Here is a 21,697-nt window from a genome sequence, read left to right on the forward strand (position 1 = left end):
ACTTGAAGAAGAGAAATAGTGCATTTAATAAAAAAAAAAGATTTTTTTTAAAGACAGCACTATGGCAAAACTGCCTAATTTGCTAGTTTTGTGGTTTTCATAATGTCATGCATTCAGTTTGCTAAGGAAAATGTACAACTATTGTGTGTAAATAGAAACCAGAAGGAGTTGTTTACTTTTCCTAATCCATCCCGCACCCATTATTACAAAATCCCACAGGGATAAGTGTGGTGCATTTTTTAAATTCCTTATCTGTCCAACCTCCTGAAAAAAAACTAAAAAAAACTTCTGAGGATCCAGAAACTGCCAAGCAAACTAGCAAAAGAATTTCCACAGAGTCCCAAGGCGGCCTGCACAGCACCAGTTTGTTGCCTAAAAAGGAAGAGTGCAAAAAGAAGGAATCAAGTGGGTCACATACATAAACAGAGGGTTGATATGCCATCTAGGGGAGTTTTTGTACTAAAAATGTCCAAACACATTCAGCAACAGCAACCCCACGCCAGCCACATCCAGGTATTCCCTTCACATGTTCAAATTGTCACATATTTTATGTCCCCCTAACGCTAAATATATTGACCTCCACATGTCCTCAAAGTGGGCTAAATGCAGTGTCCTGCAGACTTCAGACGAGTGAATATAGACATCAAAGATGGCCTGCTGCTTCCTCAGCTCTCCAGTTACTCCAGGCTGTCCCATGTGATCCAGTCTGGAATGTGCAGGTCTGGTCCAGATGGGTGGTCTGCACTCTCCCCTACTGTCCTACTCCCTGTTGATAAGACAACAAGGCAGTGTCCTGCTGCGGCAGGGCAGACAGGGAGCCGTCTCAAAGGTGTGCACAGTTACAAACACTTAAAAATCTGAAAATAGAGATCTCTGAATGTGGAGACATTACAGTTCAAAAGTTATGTATTTACCTTATTAGAGTATCATTGAGGATTATTATTGGTCAAACAGATATAAATATACAGTAAAAGTTTGTAGCATGGGCCAGTTGTTGGTAGTACTACAGGTTTTTTGAATCAGGTTTCCTTCTATTCTTGTGTCCACAAATATTTAGTGCCATCTTGTGGTTGAGAATAGTAACTACAACCCCTGCCACAAAATCACTGATTTTAAATCCTTTATTACTTTTGAATGTTTGGATCTAACAGTAATGTAACTTGTTTTAAATTTAAGTTTCCCTTTGAATAAAGTAGAATACAGTAGAAAAAAATGAAGTTAGTGTTATTGGTTGAAGGATGGACATGTAATTTGTTTAAACTTTTTAAAGCACGTCATTATGAGTATAACTCCATGTGAATGTAGAACTGAAAAGAAAACAAGGGTGAAAAACAAAGAAATAGGTTAGTGCCCTGATATGATAAGATATTTATTTTATAAAGTTGGTTTCATTTAGTTTTAAAGATGAGATGTTGAAAAAAAGAGTTCCCTGTGTACAAATGGAAACATGTTAACTATTGCAAAACCTGCTGATATATCTCAACTAAGCAATTGCTCACTGTCTGCTCATTTTAGTACATACCCAGATGGTGCTACCTTACCAGCTCTTGTGCATTTAGTCTAGGATCTCCTAGGGTGGCCTTGCAATGGGTTGGTCACCTGCCCAAGGTGTACCTCACCTTTGCTTAGTAGCTGGGATAGGCTCCAGCAACCCCATTACTCCAAAATGGATTTACAAGGTTTGGAAGACGGATTGATGTTGTTGAGTGCATAAAAAGTCTCTTTAAGAATCAATGTAATCTATTGCTTTTCCTGTTGACGATAATAGTATTGACACTTGCAGTCTGCATGGTTTTGTGAGCATATAAATCCAAATAGATAAAAAATAAAGTTGAAACTGTGCATCTTTAAGAAAAAAATCACAAAAAGAGTTGCATTAATAGAGCTATGATATGGCTCCCTGTGATAAACCACATGAGGGCACTAAAGTCTGCCATGGGAGGAAATTGTCGTTTCAATCTTAAAAATGTCTATAATAAGGTTTTAATTCAATGGAACAACTTTGATCATAGTGATAATCTGGCCCTTCACAATTGAAAAAAATGGATTTGATTTGTTTTTATATTAACAATTTAGCATATTAAAGAAGAAAATAACCAAGTTAATTCAAGCTTAATTTAATCTAAGAAATTGTATTTCTTAAATTAAAGCCACAAAGGTCTAGGATTTGAGGCCAGAACAGTCTCATAGAAAGACCAAGTTTTTAGTAGCTATCCTTTCTATGCAAATGAGCTTCTAGGCATCAGAATAAAGCACAGAAAATACATATACGTAACGTATCAGGCTTCCATCACTCAAATTCCTTTATTTTCTAATCTGTTGTTTAACTATATTTTTTGCTTATTACTGTTTTACATTTATGCTATGGATCTTTCCCCTATTCAATTCATTTTCTCATTACTTTGTATTTGCAATCTCAATGTCATCTCTCATTATTGATGAAGTGAAATGTACTTTAGTAAAACAGAGGATGTTACAGACTTCTCTGGTCTGGTCATCTATCTCATGCAGCACACATCCATTTGGCTCAGCATCTTGATTCTGGAACATGAGGGTCCCAGCAACAAAACCCTGCCCGTGGGATCTGACTCAGTACAATTGTCATGTCCTATAACTACAGCAGCATCAAAAATATAAGGAGGACTCACAAAGCCTCTGTCAGTTTGTACAAAAATCTTGACTCACTTTTTGATTCTAACATTTGCAGTCATGTAACCATGTGCATGCAGCTGGTGAACTGAATTGTGGGTCGTCTGTTTGTTTTGTTGTTCTCTGTGTGATTGCTGAGGATATTGTTCCTCATAACACAAGCATTAAATACCTAAAGAAGATAATGTTATGTGTATCGCATTGCAGGAAAGTAAACCCTGTTTTTGGTTGACCATCACATTATATTTATAGCATTCTGTTGAGGTGTTCCAGGTCCAGGACCTTTCCTTGTAAGTTCCGGCTCATTATCGTGGCTTGCTGGAACTCGGAGCTGCACTAAATATAATTTTATCCACAGCAACGTGTCGAGTGCCCGATGGCAAGCAAACAGAGCAGAGTTAAACCAGGGAGGTGCTGGAGGATTTAACGGCGAAAGAGACAGCATTTCCCTCAAGAGTTGGCTGATTGAAGTGGGTTAAAAGAAAAGAAAATATTGGATATGTTGCGTGTGGGTGGCAAACAACTCCAAATGAATGCTAAAACAGCTCCATGAGAACTGGACAGACACTTAAAGGTCTACCGTGCACATGACTGTAGTGATGCAAATGTGGATCCAGAAATACCTTGGATGCAGGTTTTCATTTTTAAAGAAAAAGCACTTACATTAAATATTTTTCCAAAGGTTTTTTCTTGATTAAAGACTAAACAGCAATACATTTTTTTAAAAATGTATTTATAAAACATGATATTTATTTGATGATCAGTCTGATGGGGTTTTATGATTGGTTAGCGAGTATAAGGGGAGGAAAATCAAAATGTTCAGTTAAATACATGTTGGATTTAGAATTTTCTGAGTCTTTAAATCAATTAAAAAAGCTCCAAAGCAGTTTTTAAAGAGAATAATAAGGTAAGATAAAGAAGCAAAGTTACTTATATCTTAGTATTTTTGACAATGAGCACCGGTGGCCATAGTGATAATGGCCACAATTGATGCAGAAATGATTTTAAATTACATCCATACTCTAATTTGTGTTGTTGCATTTCATTAATTTAATGACATTTTTATTCTTATTGATTATCCCGCAGTCACAGCTAACTATTCGTGTTTATTTTCGGTTTTCTCTATCATTTCGAGAAGAAACAGGATTTCTGTTCAACTTAGATCATTTTAAAAAAGGGGAAAACCAGGATGTTTATGAAAAATGCCAAACGAAAGTAAGCTTAATCTTTTCCGTATGGGAACAAATAAAAAACTTTTGAGACAACTATCTCCTCTGTGTCCAAGTCTGCCTCAGGTGGACAATACTGTGTTGGACGATGGGTTAGGTTATTTCTTTATTTGTACAGCACAAAAGTGTTTCACAAAATAAGACAGAGTAAAAGCACACAGAAAGAAAAGACATACTTGAGATTGTAATAAAATCGTAAAACAATAATTATGACAGTAAAATCATTACTCATAACTGAAAATCAGCTTAAAACAAGATTAAAATAGAAAAATGCACTGAGCTAAACAAATAGATTTTAGTCTGGATTTGTGGATAGTCAGAGTGAACAATTGTCTGACATTTTGGTACTCAACTAGGTTTGATATATATATATATATATATATATATATATATATATATATATATATATATATATATATATATATATATGTATGTGTACAGTTTTATTTATTTATTTATAAACATATAAATATCAACCGTATGTGTTTGATACATACATGAGACCTAGCTCAAGAATATAATCATGTTATATTTGTGTCATGGGATGTTTCTTTGTTTTGCTATGCAAATTTAAAATACACTGTCATTGACAAAAATAATGTTAATACGAGAACATTTAACAATATATTTGATTTTTTTAAAATGTTTTAACAACTTTCAATGTTTGTTCCCAGTTTCTGTTCCAAGTCGTGTTTTAATTATGATTCTACTGTTTTTGGCCTAAATAAAAAAACCTTTCTTGGACAGTTTCTGCAGAGGGGCAGGAGTTCAGCAGAAATTTAGCTCTGAGTTGTGGGTGAGACTATTGGTGGAGTGAGCCTGCCCTTATTTCCCATCATCCCTATGTTTAGACTTTCTCCCTCTAGCTTAAAATCCCTCACAGCCCCAACCTAAAGTTCCCGGTGCAACAAAAATGGGGAACAATATTGGAGCCATGCAGATGTGCAGTTTTGAGCCAGATTCCAGCTCAGATGAGGAAAACAAAGACACACATGGATCTATTTGTCTACAAGGAGATGCATCGGAATGGAGCTGGGAGCTTGTGGCCTGCCATCTGTAATTTCTACATACTTTTCCAGATGACATTTGTTTTTGTCTGTTCGTGTGAATAAAGAAATACTCAGAAATGCTATTTTAATCTTATTTTCCTTGAACATGTCTCCCATCATGAGAAGAATGCTACAACATGTTATCCAAACACCCAAAAACACAATTTTCAGAGTGGATCTTGAGGGAAAATAAAGATTGTGTACAAGTCATAATGCTGCCGACAGGCAGAGAGGTGAATTTCTCATGCCTATTCTGGTTGTCTTCATTAGCTCTTGTCACTTCCCCCCCACACACACTTTTTTTTTACATGTATGCACTTTGAAACATGATGCAACTTCATTTGTAAAGCTTTGATCTGAATAAATACTTATTTATCTTTTTCCAATAACATGACATGATTCGGTTGTTCTTCTCTGCTTTGTTTATTCCTTTTTCTTTCATGTTGTTTCTGGGTTGACACATCTGCCAGCAGGAAATTGCCCTCCTCAGCCCTGACTCAGACGGTTTGTTAGTGTTGCTCACTCTCTCCTCCCCTAGCTTTGCTTCTTTCCTCCCTCTCATGCCTTCTTACTCCCTCCCTCACACAACATCTTTACTTAGTCTCCTCATTCTCAGTTTCCCTCCTTCTGATCACTTTAGTCTGTTCTCCCTCACTCCTCCTTGGCTCTGTCACTCACATCAGTTCTCCCTGGACATCATCTCTTCCATCAGAGATCGTTGGATCTGCGTTTTGCCAAGTGGACGCACTCCCCCGCAGTCACCATTTCCACCCCGGAGAGTTCCACGCTGGCAGCGCAGCCTCTTCCCAGGCTGAGCATCGGGCGGAAGACCCTGGTGGCAGCTGCTGTTGGGGTCATGCTGGTCCTGGTTCTGGTGGTCATCATCCCTGTGCTAGTCAGCTCAGTTGGCACAGGCAGCACGGAAGACAGTGCCAGCCACTACGAAATGCTGGGCACCTGCCGTATGGTGTGCGACCCTTTCCCGAGCACCGGCACTGCAGGCTCAGGCGTGCACACCGGCACGGACACAGCAACCACCGGCTTTCTAGTGGACAATGGGGAAGACCTGAGTGATCACAGCATCGGCCCACCATTACCTACATACAGCGCTCACGGTGCACAAGGCAAAGTGGGACGTCCCGGAAAGCCTGGACCCCCGGGACCCCCTGGAGAACCAGGTCCACCTGGGCCAAGGGGACCACCAGGCGACAATACGGACATTGTTCGAACAGGAGTTCTTGGAGCAGTCAGCACAACCACCTACAACACCACTCCGCGGGTGGCATTCTATGCAGGACTACGAAACCCTCAAGAAGGTTATGATATACTGCATTTTGACGATGTGGTGACGAACATAGGTGGTAACTATGAGGGTACAACAGGCAAGTTTACCTGTAAGATTCCCGGCACCTACTTTTTTATCTATAATGTGCTGATGAGAGGAGGAGATGGCACCAGTATGTGGGCGGACCTGAACAAAAACGGTCAGGTGAGTGGCACTTTTAACATGCATTTATCTCAGCGTGGAATCAAAGAAGAATCCATTTTTTAACTTTAAGTGAAAGCATATGAAAATGAATTGAAATCCCTCAGTGGACCGTTATCACATCATACTGCCTGGAGGACAGTGCATACATCCTTGCAAGCTGTCCAAAGGCATTATTTATGTATGTGTGGGGATTTTAGCTGGGATTTTGTCTGTTGTCCCAGTGCAGCGTAATGACAATTCACTGTGGCACACTGCCACACTGTATATCTGTGTGTATTAGACATCCAATGATGTACACATTGACGCATATGGAAGCAGCACAGCACTATCTCTGCTCTGCACACACCAAAATACAGCCCGGGGTATTGGCTAGTTCAAAGCTGTTGCCCTTTGAAATACAACAAACTTCATAAAAATCATGATGTGCCAGCGTGCATATCAGGCTGCCCATCAGGAGAAGGCATTTCAATATTGATCCATGATGTTTTCTGTATTCACGGATCATTTTGGAATGGCCTGAAGGCTCCCGGAGGATGGAAGTGATAAAACACCTCACGTGCTGAAGCTTTTAACACTTTACTTCAAATATCCATCAACAGGCTTTACACAGAGCGGACTTAATAATACAAATCACAGTGTAAAAAACCCACCCTGTTCAAGAATGTACACTTGAATATAACAGATGGGGGAGATGTAGCACACTCAAAGATTTTGCTGTCATGTTTGATTGCATCACGTTGCAAGGTGCATCCTCAAGGAGCAAAGTACCCTTTAGAGCTGTGAAGAAACAATGGACATGCAAACCAAAATTATCCACAATTATCCGCATTTGCGTAGATCAGGATTATCCAAGGGCATGTGCTTATGTTTAAAGGGGAGAAAAAGAGAGACAAACAAGAAACATATATAGTGTAAATTAAGGGTAAGAGTACACATTTTGATTCAAGAAAAAAACACTGATTTCACAAAAATGCTGCCAAACCACTCACCCATACACAACCTGTAGGCAACTTTACTCAGATCTGTAGAGGTTTATTAGCCTCCTTCATCAGGTTTATGATGATAAATGATGACAAACACAACATTTATTGCAAATCTTTCTTTGTGTTGAGATTTAGCAATAGCATGATTGGCAGGTAATTTTGAAAGGAGCTGCATTTGATTTTTGGAGCATGGATGAACTCTAGTGTAGTTACAGTGAGGCAAAATCAGGCCATCTTCACTTAAGTTCACTAAGCTTTGTATCAGACCTCAATATATTGCCAAGAGCTGCAAAAACGTCCATATTTATCTAATAGAAACATCACTGCAGACAAAAAAACATGTGCTTTTAGCTTAAAAAAGACTCCCTTACAACTATTCTGTAGTCTTTCTCTGCAATTCCTTCATTAATGCCTATTTTGCCTTCTTATTAAGTCTCCTAAATCTGGGTAGAAGTGCAGATAAATCCAAATGTTTGGTGTGGTGAAGCTGTAACAGCTGACCTGGCAGCCAAATACACTGAATGTTAGCTTAAGCTTAAGGAGGATCTGTCCTCCAGTGGATAACTCCACATGCAGAGGGATTTGTGTGTGATTTCTCATAATAAAACACCCTCTGTAATTATCCCGCGTTGACAAAATGACACATTTTACTGAGGATAACATGACATTTTCGGGGCTTCACCCAGGAAAAGGTGGACGCTGGGGTTGAATGTGAAGGAAAGGGATAGGATGTAGTGCTGCACTTCCTCAGAGGCAGACTGAGTCAAGCTTGAGTCCTTCAGTTGAGTCATGAGGTAAAAAAACGAAATATTCACCATAGGGGACACATTCTCAAAGTCAAACTCTCTGTTCAGCCCACATCTTGCAAGATTTACCCTTTCCATCCACAGAGAAATTGATGGTCTTTTAGTAGTATGGGAAATTGGATTTATAGCATCTTAATTAGAATTTATTTATAACACTGGTTTTTCAAATGATAAGACTTTTAATGTTGTTTTTTTAACCTGTCCTCTTGCTGCACCATGTGAAATATTTCAGGTTAGGGCCAGCGCCATTGCCCAAGACCAGGACCAGAGCTATGACTACGCCAGCAACAGTGTCATTCTGCATTTAGATGCAGGCGATGAAGTTTTCATAAAGCTGGACGGGGGAAAAGCTCACGGTGGCAACAGCAACAAATACAGCACCTTCTCTGGGTTCCTCCTGTATGCTGACTGAATCCCCGAGAGGAAACAGCGGCTCGCAGGTGACAGATCTCCACCGATAGATTCTGATTTTCACTTCTTGAACTAAGGCTCATGTTGCCCACAGCCCCAGATCCACAGTTAGATTGGCTCATTGGAGATGCTTATTGCTGTGGATCTGCAGGTTTCGGTTACTTCCGCCTCCTCGTCCATTCATTACACTGTAAACTGTGTGCCTAACAGACACGCCTTGGATTGACATGAACACTCAGTTCAGTCACGCTGGGGTGCAGTGATAAATCTGACGGTGGACTCAGCCTCATCCCACTTGTGAAATGTGATCTTCAGGTTTCTGTTGACTTGTTTCATGTATGTAAGATGTTGCACAAAAATGAAAGAGGAATTTATCCAGAGAACTTGATGTATGTTGGATGAGATTGTGATGTCTGAGTGGCAAACAAGTGTGATGAAAGTGTGTCTTTTCAGCTCATCATATCTGGAAAATTGTGTGAGTATAGAATTGTATATTTGATATTCAATCTTTGTGCATAATACAGTCGAAGTAACGTCAACTTACTGTATTTTCTCTGTAACCACCAACGCTGTTGATAGGTATGGTCTTATCATGTAACGTGCTCATTGAAAAATTTGCTTATGCATGCATGCCACACTTGTTCACGTGTTCCATGTCTTCACAAATGATAAATGTTGATTCAGAAATTTGGGTTAAAAAGATCATTGTGGACTTTGGGGAGAGTTACTGTTGTTCATTTAACTTATTATTTTTAATTAAAAAATAGCTCCCAAAGCTGAACATCATTGGTTTCCTTCATCGGCTGTTCTGATCTTTCATTATCCTGTGAAACCAGCTTTTAGCCCTCCAAATGTTACAACTAAAAGAAGCCCGCCAACGCCGCGAGAGGCAATCAATGTTGGGGATATCACAGCTGTGTTAAATGCCAAATGAAGCAGGGGAAGATTGGGAGGCACAATCAAAGGAGGGACGTGTTTTTTTCCCCTTAACAGCCATGGATACGGTGGGGGGACGGGTGTTAGACCATATCATGACAAAGCTTAGATCCACCCTGCAAAGTAAACCAGGGCAAATTATGCTCTGCTGTGACTGCGACACGAGTGTTAGCGACAAGAAAAACAGCTCGCGGGCACAAACTGTTAAAACTGTCCGGTTTTCTTAAAAGCTGCTTTGACATTATGATATTCTTTCGACGCGATTCACCTCTGACACTGGTTCCCAAACTGTCTCTCACATGTAGTTGGAAGCGCAAAGTCAAAAGTTCAAAAATTTGGAGGATATCAAAATGTGAGATTCTTTACATCAGTCCGCTGAGATAAACAATACAAGTGACAGGATTAGACTAAATGGACACAATGAGCTGTGTTACAATATCCCGATGTCACTTTAACTTCTTCTTGCAGTCGAAGCCACAAAACATTCTGCTCTGAACTTACGCTTGAATTGAAATTCCTCCAGACACAATTAAGAGTGAGGTTCTGCACATAGGCAGAGGTCATCCGAGCCATGGGGCCATCGAGTACTGGAGCAGGCGCTTTTCTCCTTGCAGCATGCATGAGCAGATCGTCACATTAGAGACTTCATGTCACAATGTCAAAGACAAACGCCGGCGGTGTGGTCGCAAAGAAACGACTCTCTCTGCTGAGACCATTGCGTGTGGACATTGCCCGAGAGAATGCAGCATCTGTACTTTGTATGATATTGTCAGGGAGAAGCAGAAACTCAAATCAAAAGCTTAAAAACTAACGCTAAATGGCATTTATTCTTCGAAACACATGGCCTAAGAGGGCGTAACAGAACTATACATATTAGGCTTCTTAAGGTTGTGTATTCGTAAAAATTGGTTGTTTCATTAACTTTTGCCAATGGGTGCTTCTAACTATTATTGTGCAAAAGGAATTACCTTTGACTCACTTTTCATTAGCACAATTATTAATTTGAACTTTTCCTTTTATAAGTGAAAATAATTCTCAGTGTTACAAATAATTTAGGTGATTTTATACATTTTCAACCTGAGCTAAAAATAAGGTTGATTCAGGTCCTCCCACCCACTCCCTGTCAGGAAATTGAGATGGCTTCAGTCTGACATTTGCATGGGGCAAGTCGTTGAGGCGTTAGGCTTATCAGACCACTGCAGAGCGAGCGTGCACGCATGTGGGGCCGTGTGTGCGAGCGTTTGGGTCAGCGTGTCTGCATGTTCCTTCTGCGAGAAAGGAGAATGTCTTCACTGAAATGTCTAAAGTGACGCTAATGAGCCCCTTGCTGTTGTTATCTTGAGCATCCCCACTTAGCGCACTGGGGGACATCCAAAATCACAGATAGATGCTCTGTCAGGCTAAATTGCTCTTCATCCTCCGACACAGTCCCTCCCCATCGGAGATGCAGCCACCTGCCCCCTCCAAAAAATAAAAAAACCCATGGAGTATTGCAGGTTTTACGTCAACAACTAAATGTTTCTGTTTTAATTATTAAACGTGACGGAGTGTTAACTATTATCTGAGTTCTCATCATAAACAAAAAAGGTCAAATAGTCATGCCACATACTGACAGTTAATGTGGATTTATCCAACAAGCTGAAGCAAATGACATGAATCAAGATGAGTGTTGATCCCTCTGGCAGACAGTGACATGTTTCACGAGATAAGTGAAAAGGCCTGATCTAAGTGTGCCACAGCGTAGCTATGTTCATTTCAAACGTGCTCTCCACACTGTTATCTAAGAGGGTCGGACGCCTGCTTAACATAATGCAATAGCAGTTCACATCTTTTTCACTTGTACCCCTAACAACGACAAAATGATGATCTGTCCCTGGAGCGTCCAGTTCTGAATCAGGAAAAATGTCTAATGAATGAAGGAAGTGGGCAAATTTGTCACTGATTTGAACAACTTTGTTATCGTTTTGTCGTGTTGTGTGGATTTTATGTCGGTTTCAGGAATAGTTAATAATAGTTCTGTTTGTGCATTTATTTTTATGTATGGTAAACAAGTCCCTACCCCACCCTTCTTTGTTTAAATCCTCCACTGAGATGCTCCTCCTTGTCTTTGCTGATACAATCTAAGGTTGTGTCTGAATTCCTTCACTACTCACTACTTACTGCACTACACAGTGCATTCGCCATTTTGTCTGGGTGTCTGAATTTACAATTTACAATTTCAGTCACCTGGAAATTTCCCACAAGTCCCTGAGAAAACTTAGCGTGCATTGATGCTCACTAAATTGGCGATATAAACAGCATTGCATTGCGTTTAAACAAATTTTGATATGGAAAAAAATGCATTCAATTAGTTTTTTATAAATCTTCCAAGTTTTCATCATTAGAACATTCATAAATAGTCTTTGTTAAAATGTCATGTTTATGGGTTTTTAATTTGGCAAAAGGTTGACGTCATATTTGGCTTTAAAAAAAATGGTATTGAGAAAGTGTCTGAATTGAAGTCCAGGGATAGTCTAGCACTATATCGTCATTTTGGGGTTTTTTAGTGAGGGAAATCGGACGTAGCCTAAAGTTACGAACACACCGGACATGTGTCACATGTTCGCATGTATAGCCCATGGTTTCAAGCTGGATGAGCACGGAGGGGCTTCTAATTTTTCTGTTCACTAGTTTATGTCCACCACCTACAGTTGGAAGAGGCTTAGTGAGAAATGTCAAAGCGGAGCAAATCTCGTGAATCTTGCTCCAGCCTTTTTCTTTCACGCCTCTATGTTGACACATGAAAGACATGTCATATACTTTTGGCCAGCACAAACCGTAATTATTCATTTTTCCTCCATGATCAGTTTTCAAACAGTTGGCACCTCTGCGGATTAAAAGAGACGCCATGTCACTAGAGTCCCTGATTAGTCAAAGTTAAATTGGTTTAACTTTCAACGTGAGTTCAACAGCGTTTTGTACGTAGAGCCTGAAAAACGCGAGACTTTGAACGCGGAAGCACAAAGACTTTTCATTGGAAGTGGCCGCTTGAACGTGCGTAGCTGGGGGGATTGTGAACACAGCTGTAGTGCGACAAATGCAGAGAGCCTGAACACAAGCAACCAAAACAGAAAAACAGAGAAATACCAGACAAAAATGTGAAAAACTTGTAGACGAATTAAAAACAGGATTTGTACAAAACAAATCTGAGAAGAGCAAAAGTGTGACAAACAAATCTGGCAAAGAAAGCCTGAACTTTAACACACTGAGGGAGCAATTAGCAGAAGCAGAGACAGCTGCGGCCATTAACAATTTAAAGCAGGTGTGAACAAAACAAGGAAAAAACACAAAAATGAAACTGAATCACGCGACACTGTACTGAACTGAAAAGGATAGATCCTCACAGATACACCAAACTTTTACTAAAAGCCAATAAACCTGTTCTATTTTCATTTTAGCACTTGATTTAGAAAGAAATTATTCAAATTAGTAGTAGGACATTTCAATTATATATACTTGTTGGAAGGATTCTGGAGCTCAAATGGAAAAAATTGCTTTGCCCAAAATTTTGACTAACACTGTATTAGTGGCTCATTGCATCCTTAATGGAATCTGACATACAACCGTAATGGTTGACGAATGTAGTGACTGTAAACTTGTTATCATACGCAGTTTGATGCCATCTGTTTGAATAAAGGACAATAAACCAAGCTGCTCATTTCTACTAACAGTGCTGTGAACATTCCTTCTCTTTGCTTCCATCCTAACTGGTTATGACTGTCAGACAACCTGGCCAATCTAGAGTGGGTGCAGGTTAAGACTTATGTAACGCTGTATGTTGGATGAACTCATTCCTGGGGACATGCCATGATCGGAACGACAGATGGGGTTTTTTTGCACCTCGGAAGTAAAACCAAAAAAAAAGGAAGGATCACAAGCATGACAGGAAAACAATAATGTAATTGTTTGCATCATAAATAATAAAAATGAAAGCAGATGGAATCCCTGTTCTAAAATGCTCTGTGTTAACACAACAAGGACCTGTTTTTCCTACTGCACATTGTGTTCTTAAAATCCGAAATGAAATCGCAAAGGAAGTCTAAACAACATTCAAATAAAACATAGAAGCTAATATTATGTAGGGGTTTAAAAATTGGATTTTACTGAACTGAATAGTAAAGCAAAGAAGTGGTGGTATGATAATATGGGACTTAATTAGCAAACAAAACTCTGGTCATCATCTCTGATTTTAAAACTTTCAGAGAGTCCTTTAGAAATTCAATCCGTCTCATTAGCAGCTGGTATTTTTCTACCACCCCTCCACTCAGAGCAGTCATATTCACAGGATCCTGATGAGGCTCGGCAGCATGTTTGCAGCTGACAAGAAAGCCCTGCAGTTAGTCATAGAAACTGGCCAGAAAAATGGAAAACACACACACACACCTCTCTGTCCTGAAAGTTATTTACATCTCATGCTGCATCTTTAGGTCTTCATCTCACCTTGGCCACAAACGGTTTGAACATCTCCCTCAGGCTAAAGACACAGGCCCATCAAAGCGCACATCAAAAGCCTGGCAAACAGTTTTTCCACTCAAAGCCATCACTTTGCACTAAACACCTCACAGGCAGCATAACAAAAACCCATTTATGTATTTATTTATGTTTTGGCTTCACGGCAGCTTTTAATTTTGTCCATTAATTTATAACAACCCCGAAGAATTTTAGTGCTGCATGCAAAACTTGCTCTTTCCAGAAACAATAACATCATTTCTAATTCCTCATATAGGGCATAAAAAGATGAACATGTTTGTACCATCTTAGATCTTTAGAGAAAGAAATCAACATAAACACCTCTCATGCTAATAATTTCCTGAACATGTTGTTAGTTCAGCTAGATAAAAACCTTTTATGACCTGCAGCCACTGCTCTGTTCCCAAAAAACGTTCTCATTAAACATATTATCTCTTTAATTTTTTTAAAAATAAATAGATTACATTTTATAATCCCCAATACAGCGGAGAAGAAAATTAAATATTTTATTTTGGGTAAAATAAAAAGGATTTAAATTAAACTTCAACGTTTGGATAAAAAAATATTGAATGAAAATTGCTGAGCTAAAACATTCTTTACTCAAATGAAGGAAAGTACTTGTCATAAACAGGAAGCAGTTGTGTAAATTATTAATGGAAAGCAGGATGGACGTGTAGAAGCAAAACAAAAAATAAGCATCTAAACCAGAGAACTTGAACATTAAAAAGATAAATATGAATTAAATGTTTGGGGGGAGACATATTTTCCAAATATAGCAGAAAAAATACAAAAACTACTGTATATTTTGAAAAACATCAATGCAGGAACATTTTTACAAATTCCAATTTTTTTTTTTCATTTAAAGCTTCCCCTATAAGAAGTTTAAACAATAAAATGTAAAATCACGACTGAATGTATGAAAGAATTTCCAGCAGGACATACATCCGAATCTATAGATCCAGAAAAAGGAAGAACTGTGCTTGTCAAAAACACTGGCCAGCAAGATAACTTGTGGCATCTAGAATATTGTTCTGGCCGACTGACTTTGGGGTCACAAATGAACCATGGAAATCACAGCTTTGGACAGTGGTAGAAATGAAGCTGCACATGGTGAAACCGCACAGGGCAAAGAGGAGATGAAAAACTGAAATACGCAGAATCATCATCGTGCATTAGAGCAGACGTGCAGCACATATCCACACATGACCCCCGTGTCCTTGCACTCCTTGAGAGAAAATGACAACAAACAAGGCTCTCCCCTTCCTACTAGTTTCTATCATCATGCCTGTCCAGTATGTCAGTGACTCAATACCAACGGCCTCCTTCCCTCATGGCCGTGACTGAGCCGGGCTAACGCACAAGGACAGGTTGAGTCATGTGGCTGGAGACGCTCCGCTGGCGTCTTGCTTGTCTCTTCACCTCACCGCGTTCTCATGGATGCAGCCTGACATAAGGCTATGGAAGCGCTGCGAGTGCTCCTTCCCTCGGTGTGACACTGGACGCCAGAGTTCAAGAACACCACAGTTGTTGTAGGTTGCCAGGCCAGTTTTTTTTTTTTTTAACCCCCATACGTTGGTGTCGGCCTGCATTTGTGGCCTGTTGTTAGGGAGACTGGGATGAACCACTGACTCCTCACTTTAGATTTGTTTTCTGGTTTGGGTTTTATCTCCAACTCGTACATTTTTTCAACGGATTAACAGCGAATCCCCATTTGCAGAAATAAAATAGAAAAAAAACTCTTTAAATCAACAAATACAACTCAAAACATGCACTTAAATATTCTGAAATGTGCTATAAAGTATGTTTTTTGTATGGAAAGTTGTGGTTGGGTTGTGTCCAAGCTTTGCCTAAACTGTTTCCCTCCTTCTGCTTGCAGAGCTACTTAAAAATGTTATTTAAAAATGTCAAAATGCCAAAGGCTAATGCTGTTTAAACACGATGGCGAGACGATAGCCGCCCTCGCTCCCCGCTGTTTGAAAAGGATTTGCTCTGTTCTTGGAATAAGACCCGATGCACACAATAAAGCAGCGGGTGCACTTTTACAAAGCAAATCAAAGGGAATTTAAGACTGAAACCCACTTTATATTCAGACGAAGACTCCTCTGCCGCCCTTCGCCTGCAGCGTTCACACATGCTGGTACAGATATAGTCTTCTGTTCACGCTCCATCTTTGGCCTTTTGTCTGGGAGAGATACCACGCCAAGGTGCAATTGTCAGACAACTGGCCAGACATGTCTGATTGCAGATCTACTTCTTCGCAGCTCCAGAAACATTTGTGCATCCGCTGGTAGGTCAATTTTAATAAAGAAGGCCTTTAAGTTGGATTTTCCTTGTGTTCAAGTGTACGGCCATGCAGCCTCGACTGCCCCCGCATGCCTCAGTCCAAGTCACTTTGGATTAATGCGGCAACGCTTGATAAAAACTAAGAGCACACCAATAGATGGGTTCAGAAGATGGCAAGTCAGCTGGTGGATCTTCACTGCCAGAATGATGTAACCACACCTGCCTCAAGGCCTACATTTCCATGCTTGTGCTCCAGTGCAAAGAGGGAGGGTGATGGCATCCTTCACTAGTCTCCACTAAACGGATGGTTCCTTTTCCTGAGAACTCATCACTAACACGGTTTCCAACCACCAACCAGGAAAGGTCCTTTTCTTAAAGACAGCTGAACGGCTGACTTTCTGAGATCTGAGAGAAAACAAAAAAATATTTTGCAATGTGAGACTGCATTAATATGAATATATTAAAATTTCCTTTATATGGAAATCCTCAGATGGTTTTATGTGCAAAAATTCTCCAGATGCAATGCATTGTGGTTTATATTTGCCAATCTGGCGAGCATCGATGCACACTGGTTTTTCACAGAAACGTCTGAGAAATGTCTAGGATCTTTTTGGAATTGTAGATTGGGATAGCACTACAAAATGGAGAACGCACTAAATAGTGCACTATGTAGGGGCACGCAGCCCATGACTGAGTTGCTTGTTGTAATGTGATTGGATGATTCGAAATTTGCGTTAACGAGCAGTTAGACAGGTGTGCCTATAAAATGGCCAGTGAGTGTTTATTCTGTCTGAAGTTTTGATGATTGATAAAAAAAAAAACAAGCAAAAGTTATGGAGAAGTTAATTATTTTTAATTTCTCATAGATTTAAATGTTGGACTGCAATAGTTTGCAAACATTTGGAAAAATTAACATTTAGACACAAATTGCTTAATAAATGTGCACTTTTCTGGTACGCTCCTGCAAAATTTTCCTTTTTGTTTGTTAAATATGCACCAGACTCTTGAAGTTTACTTTCTAAATGATGAAAACTATTAAAAATGATTACAAACACCAACAGTAACTCCTTGTAGAACTCAAAGCAAACCTTTTTTGTGCCTTTGAAACACACATTTTGAGATTCTATTTTATTATTTATCTTAATCCTTTTTTAATTTCCTTTTTCTTGATTTATCTATAATTTGCCATAATAATAGACTATTAAAAGAAACACCTATTGGAGCATCAACATCTGTCCTTCTGGGATGAAGTCAGTTTGATCTCTTCTGACATGCAGACCGTTAATATCAGACTGGTTTTAGGTGAACCTCAGTCACAATTTTTACCTAAAATGTTGCAGTCAAATGTGAAATAGATTTTTTGTGACTTTTATGCATTTTAAATTTGCATCTTTAAAAACTTTCAAGCCACTACATACAAATTCAACCATTAAAAAAACTGAAAAAAAAATTTTTTTAATCAAGCTTAAAATTTTTACCTTAAATATAGAAAAAAACATTATCTGCTAACGTTTTTAATGTTAAGATTCTTTGAACAAATCTGTTTAGAACTGCAAACAACAAACCAATTTTGAAAGGTTGTAACTTTATTTAATGTATTCAAAGTCAGAAAAACAGCAACATTTTTAAGTTGATGCTTTTACCTTTTCAGTGAATAAAAATGGTTTATTCCACTTGGTTGAAATATATATATATATAAAAAAAAAAACTGTTCAGGGAAGCAAAGGATAAATCCAATATTTGAATTTCTTAGCTCCACAAAGACAAACTCAGCTACATATTTCTGGTTTTTGATTTGGTGCTAGAAAAATGTCACCAGAAAATCATGCTAAATGTTTTTATTGTTGTTCATAGGTAGATTTAAACTGTGAAACATTCATTTTTTTCAGCCTCCAAATGTGGAAAAAAAGTGCAAAATTCTTGTGTGGAACACAGACAGTGTCATCATTCCCTTCAAAAATGCGTCATTCTGTCATTTACAAATGACTGTGCAAAGAAAACAACCAAACAGGTGTTTTAAAGGCAGCTAAAGTGTGAGAAAATACAGTGAAAAAGAGGAATTGTTTGCTACTTCCTACTGTCAAAACAGACTGGTTGAATATTTTATTTTTTACATTTTTATCAAACGTTCTGAGAACATCAGTCCAGTCAAGCGCCGACATTCTGCAAATAAAAACAACTCAAAAACTGGATTTTGATTGACACCCATCCATCATAACTATCCCAATTTGACAGTTTGATTAAAATAAGTTATTCCTATAATGGTAAATGATAAAAAATAAATAAGTATTCACAGTCCAAACACCGTCTGAAGCATCAGCTACGAGTTTTTCCAGTGTTTGAACCGCTTTAGATTGTTGCAATTGTCTAAAAACAGTGATTGCACATAAAAACCTTCAGGTTAAACTGCAGCTTTAGTAAGTAATGCAGGTCGGTGTTCACTGTCACAGGAGGCCACACTGCTGGCAGTGTAGTGTTACGTGCTGTCAGGCTAATTTCACAGTTAAATTCATCTTTACTGTCATTAAGCCTGTCATTGCTCAATTCTACTGACAGCTCGCGTTTGAAAACCTTTCAGACTAAAACCCAAGTTTCCTTCATCCTGCCCCCTCTGTTAAGACATAAGTATCCTGGCTGCGTAAAGCAGTATCCCGCTCAGACCCGCCGTGGCGGCGATGGCGATTGCCCTCACTAACAGGAAGTCCATGGAGTCTTCCAGCTTTGTGTGGAGCCGCAGGACCTGCCGGTGGGTGTCTTCCCGGCTGCCCGAGTTCTCGATAACGTGGTTGGCCAAGCCGCGCTTCTCGTTGAGCGGCATCTGTGCAGCCACGCGCTGCTCCGCTTGCTCCTGGGTCAGGCCGTCCCTCTGCATGAGGCGCTGCAGCTGAGTGGCAGGATCGCTGCAGAGCAGCACACCGAAGAGGGTGATTTCCCGGCCAACATCCTTTCTCAAGTGTGAAAACCGGAACTTACCAGTAAACCACGACAGTGTGGTTCAGAAACTTAGTGAGGCGCCTGGTTTCAAAGAGGAGGGGAACATCCAGGACCACATAGCGATACCCTTTAATGAAACAACACAATCCCTTTAAAAAGTACATTCTAAAGCCCTTTTTCATTGATTCCCCAGATTAGTTTAAGTGTCCTCCCTCAATTTTAGCCTTAAAAGCGGCCAAACTGCTCCCCTACCTCTGAGGAAGTATAGCAGGATCTCTTTCAGCATTTCCTTATGAATCTCTGGGTGGGTGATGGAGTTCAGAAGCCTCCTTTTCTCCTCACTGGCAAAGATGATCTGGCCCAGTTTCTGCCTGTCGATTTCCCCGTTCTCCAGAACAATCTCTGGTCCAAAGTGGTAGACGATGCGAGAATAAGCTCGAGTGTGCGGCTCAACCACTGGAAGGCGGGAAAAGGTCATCAGATTTGGCGTTATCCATTAGGTCCTTTTTAATTAACCAACTAAATCAGGCCTTTTTAAGTTTTCTTTTAAGTACTGCAGGCCTAAAAGGTGATAAACAAAACCAATTATTGTTTTTAATTTGGGGTTGGTGAATGAAAAGGAGGAAAAAGAAGACATTTTTACAACAAAAACCATTAGCGTAATTAAATCATTTCATGCTACGTTCAGCAACCAGCTGACTCCATGGTGACCTTTTACGTTACTCGTCTTTACATTAGCATACAACTTAAACATCATCCCTGCAGTGAATAGAGACGTCTTCCGTGATTCAGCCTCTCCAAGCATTTCCTTTAACGAACCTCATTTAGCGTGGAGAGACTGCCTGAAGACAAATTCAAATACATGACAGTTTAGCAACCCAACCTTTTCTGGCCACAACATCTGCATCGATGATGGGACAGCCGAGCTCTCGCAGCATCGAAGACACGGAGCTTTTGCCCGAGGCGATGCCTCCCGTAAGGCCCACCAGGAACATTCTGCGGCACAGAAACACGCCGTCAGCAAGAGTCACAGCGAAAATGTAATTGAAAGTTTAAAGCAAAGATAGATAATTGAGTGACTGAATAACCTAAGGACCTGTGAGCAAACAGAAGGAAAGGCTGATCGAAGGTTTTTGGTGTAATTTGATAAACCTCTTTAATAAGCACATATAGTAAAAAAGGGGTTACTATTTAAGTAACAACAAATATCTGTCTGTGTGCACTTGTTGAATTTAGATGTTTTGTGTAATTAAAAAAAAAATTTTTTATGGTTGTGCTGAAAAATGCTAATATTTTTTGACTGATGTTATTAAGTGTGTCCGTTTCTTTATGTTAACCCTCGGCTATGTTTCTATTACTATATGAATTAAAAATAGGACAAATGAACCTTTTATTCTTTTATGTTTAATATATTAAATAGGCGGAGAACTTTCAAACTGATAAAATACTTTTTGTTATTTTTTTCTTTTTAGGTTTTTAATTTTAAACACAAGTCAATTCAACCCAGAACATAACAGGTGGGTTATATAACTATTTTTATTAATTTTATTTTTTTTAGTGAGTGGATGTGTCTTCACCCGTTTGGCCACCCATAAACAAATATATTTGATGGTAAGAAAGAGCAAATTTAAACAAATTAAGAATTAAAGGGAAATAGTATTTGTTAATGAATGTTTGATAAAACGTATCAATAACAAAACCAGGCGTGTTGTTGCTAATCAAAACATGTTACACGGTTTTCCCCTTTAATTTAATTTTAATGTATTTTATCATAATTTTTGGAATAAAACTAGTTCATTTAAGGACAAAAACATTTTTTTTTCAACCTTTAAGAGGAAATAATCATTATGTCACGCCCAAAACGCCATCTGCCGTGGATATTGTAAAATGTATATTTAGTTTTAAATCTGCTTATGAAAGCTAAAGTGTTCATCAGACAGCATGTTTATGGTTAAGCAAGTTAAAAATAGTTTCGAAGCTTAGGTCAGTCGGACCTATATTAACTTAAGGTCACTTTTTTTTGCACTGAAGGAATTTCTGAGACCGTGAATATGTATTTAATCTGCAAAAGTTTTCTTTACCTTTGCAGGTTTTAGATTCCTGAGGTCGATGGACGAGGCCCCCCCGCCGGAGGGAGGCTGACGGAGTAAACAGCAAGGACTGCTAGCAGTAGCTAACGAGCTAGCCTTAGCACAAGTGTCATTCGGGTTAAAACAGCCAGAAAAAATGTCGCAGCCATCATCTTCGTAGAAAAGTTGCGTTTAGAAAACTCGTAAAAAAGATTTTAAAATCTCTAAAACTGACACACGCGTGGAAATCTCTGACTTCCAATGACGGCTAGTTTACTGGCTTGTCAGCTTTTCGTGGGTTACTTAAACCTTCCCCTCATCTGTTTCTCTCAACATTAGTTCCGTCCATA

General features: G+C 39.2%; 2 protein-coding genes across 2 annotated transcripts; one reads left to right on the forward strand and one right to left on the reverse strand.

Annotated features, from left to right (window-relative positions):
* Window positions 1-5,482: 5,482 nt before the first annotated feature.
* Window positions 5,483-13,241, forward strand: LOC101174466 (C1q-related factor). Its single transcript, XM_004080393.5, has 2 exons — window positions 5,483-6,416; window positions 8,438-13,241. The coding sequence occupies exons 1-2, from the start codon at window positions 5,784-5,786 to the stop codon at window positions 8,615-8,617; spliced, it is 813 nt and encodes a 270-aa protein (XP_004080441.1). The 5' UTR covers window positions 5,483-5,783; the 3' UTR covers window positions 8,618-13,241.
* A 4,671-nt stretch (window positions 13,242-17,912) lies between these two features.
* dcakd (dephospho-CoA kinase domain containing) lies at window positions 17,913-21,694 on the reverse strand. Its single transcript, XM_004080392.5, has 5 exons — window positions 21,360-21,694; window positions 20,162-20,274; window positions 19,531-19,734; window positions 19,318-19,405; window positions 17,913-19,244 (listed from the first exon to the last, which is right to left on the reverse strand). The coding sequence occupies exons 2-5, from the start codon at window positions 20,271-20,273 to the stop codon at window positions 18,959-18,961; spliced, it is 690 nt and encodes a 229-aa protein (XP_004080440.1). The 5' UTR covers window position 20,274; window positions 21,360-21,694; the 3' UTR covers window positions 17,913-18,958.
* Window positions 21,695-21,697: the final 3 nt, after the last annotated feature.

Source organism: Oryzias latipes, chromosome 19 (assembly GCF_053564925.1).
Source record: "Oryzias latipes strain Hd-rR chromosome 19, Olatipes_Hd-rR_3.1".
Taxonomy (NCBI): Eukaryota; Metazoa; Chordata; class Actinopteri; order Beloniformes; family Adrianichthyidae; genus Oryzias; species Oryzias latipes.

Excerpts from the sequence above, each read along its gene's own strand:
- dcakd (XM_004080392.5), bottom strand. The coding sequence starts at position 20,273 with ATGTTCCTGGTGGGCCTTACGGGAGGCATCGCCTCGGGCAAAAGCTCC. Across the intron at positions 19,406-19,530 it reads CCTGCTATACTTCCTCAGAG|GGTATCGCTATGTGGTCCTG; the intron begins GTAGGGGAGCAG and ends GTTTCATTAAAG. Across the intron at positions 19,245-19,317 it reads CACACTGTCGTGGTTTACTG|CGATCCTGCCACTCAGCTGC; the intron begins GTAAGTTCCGGT and ends GCTGCTCTGCAG.
- LOC101174466 (XM_004080393.5), top strand. The coding sequence starts at position 5,784 with ATGCTGGTCCTGGTTCTGGTGGTCATCATCCCTGTGCTAGTCAGCTCA. Across the intron at positions 6,417-8,437 it reads ACCTGAACAAAAACGGTCAG|GTTAGGGCCAGCGCCATTGC; the intron begins GTGAGTGGCACT and ends GAAATATTTCAG.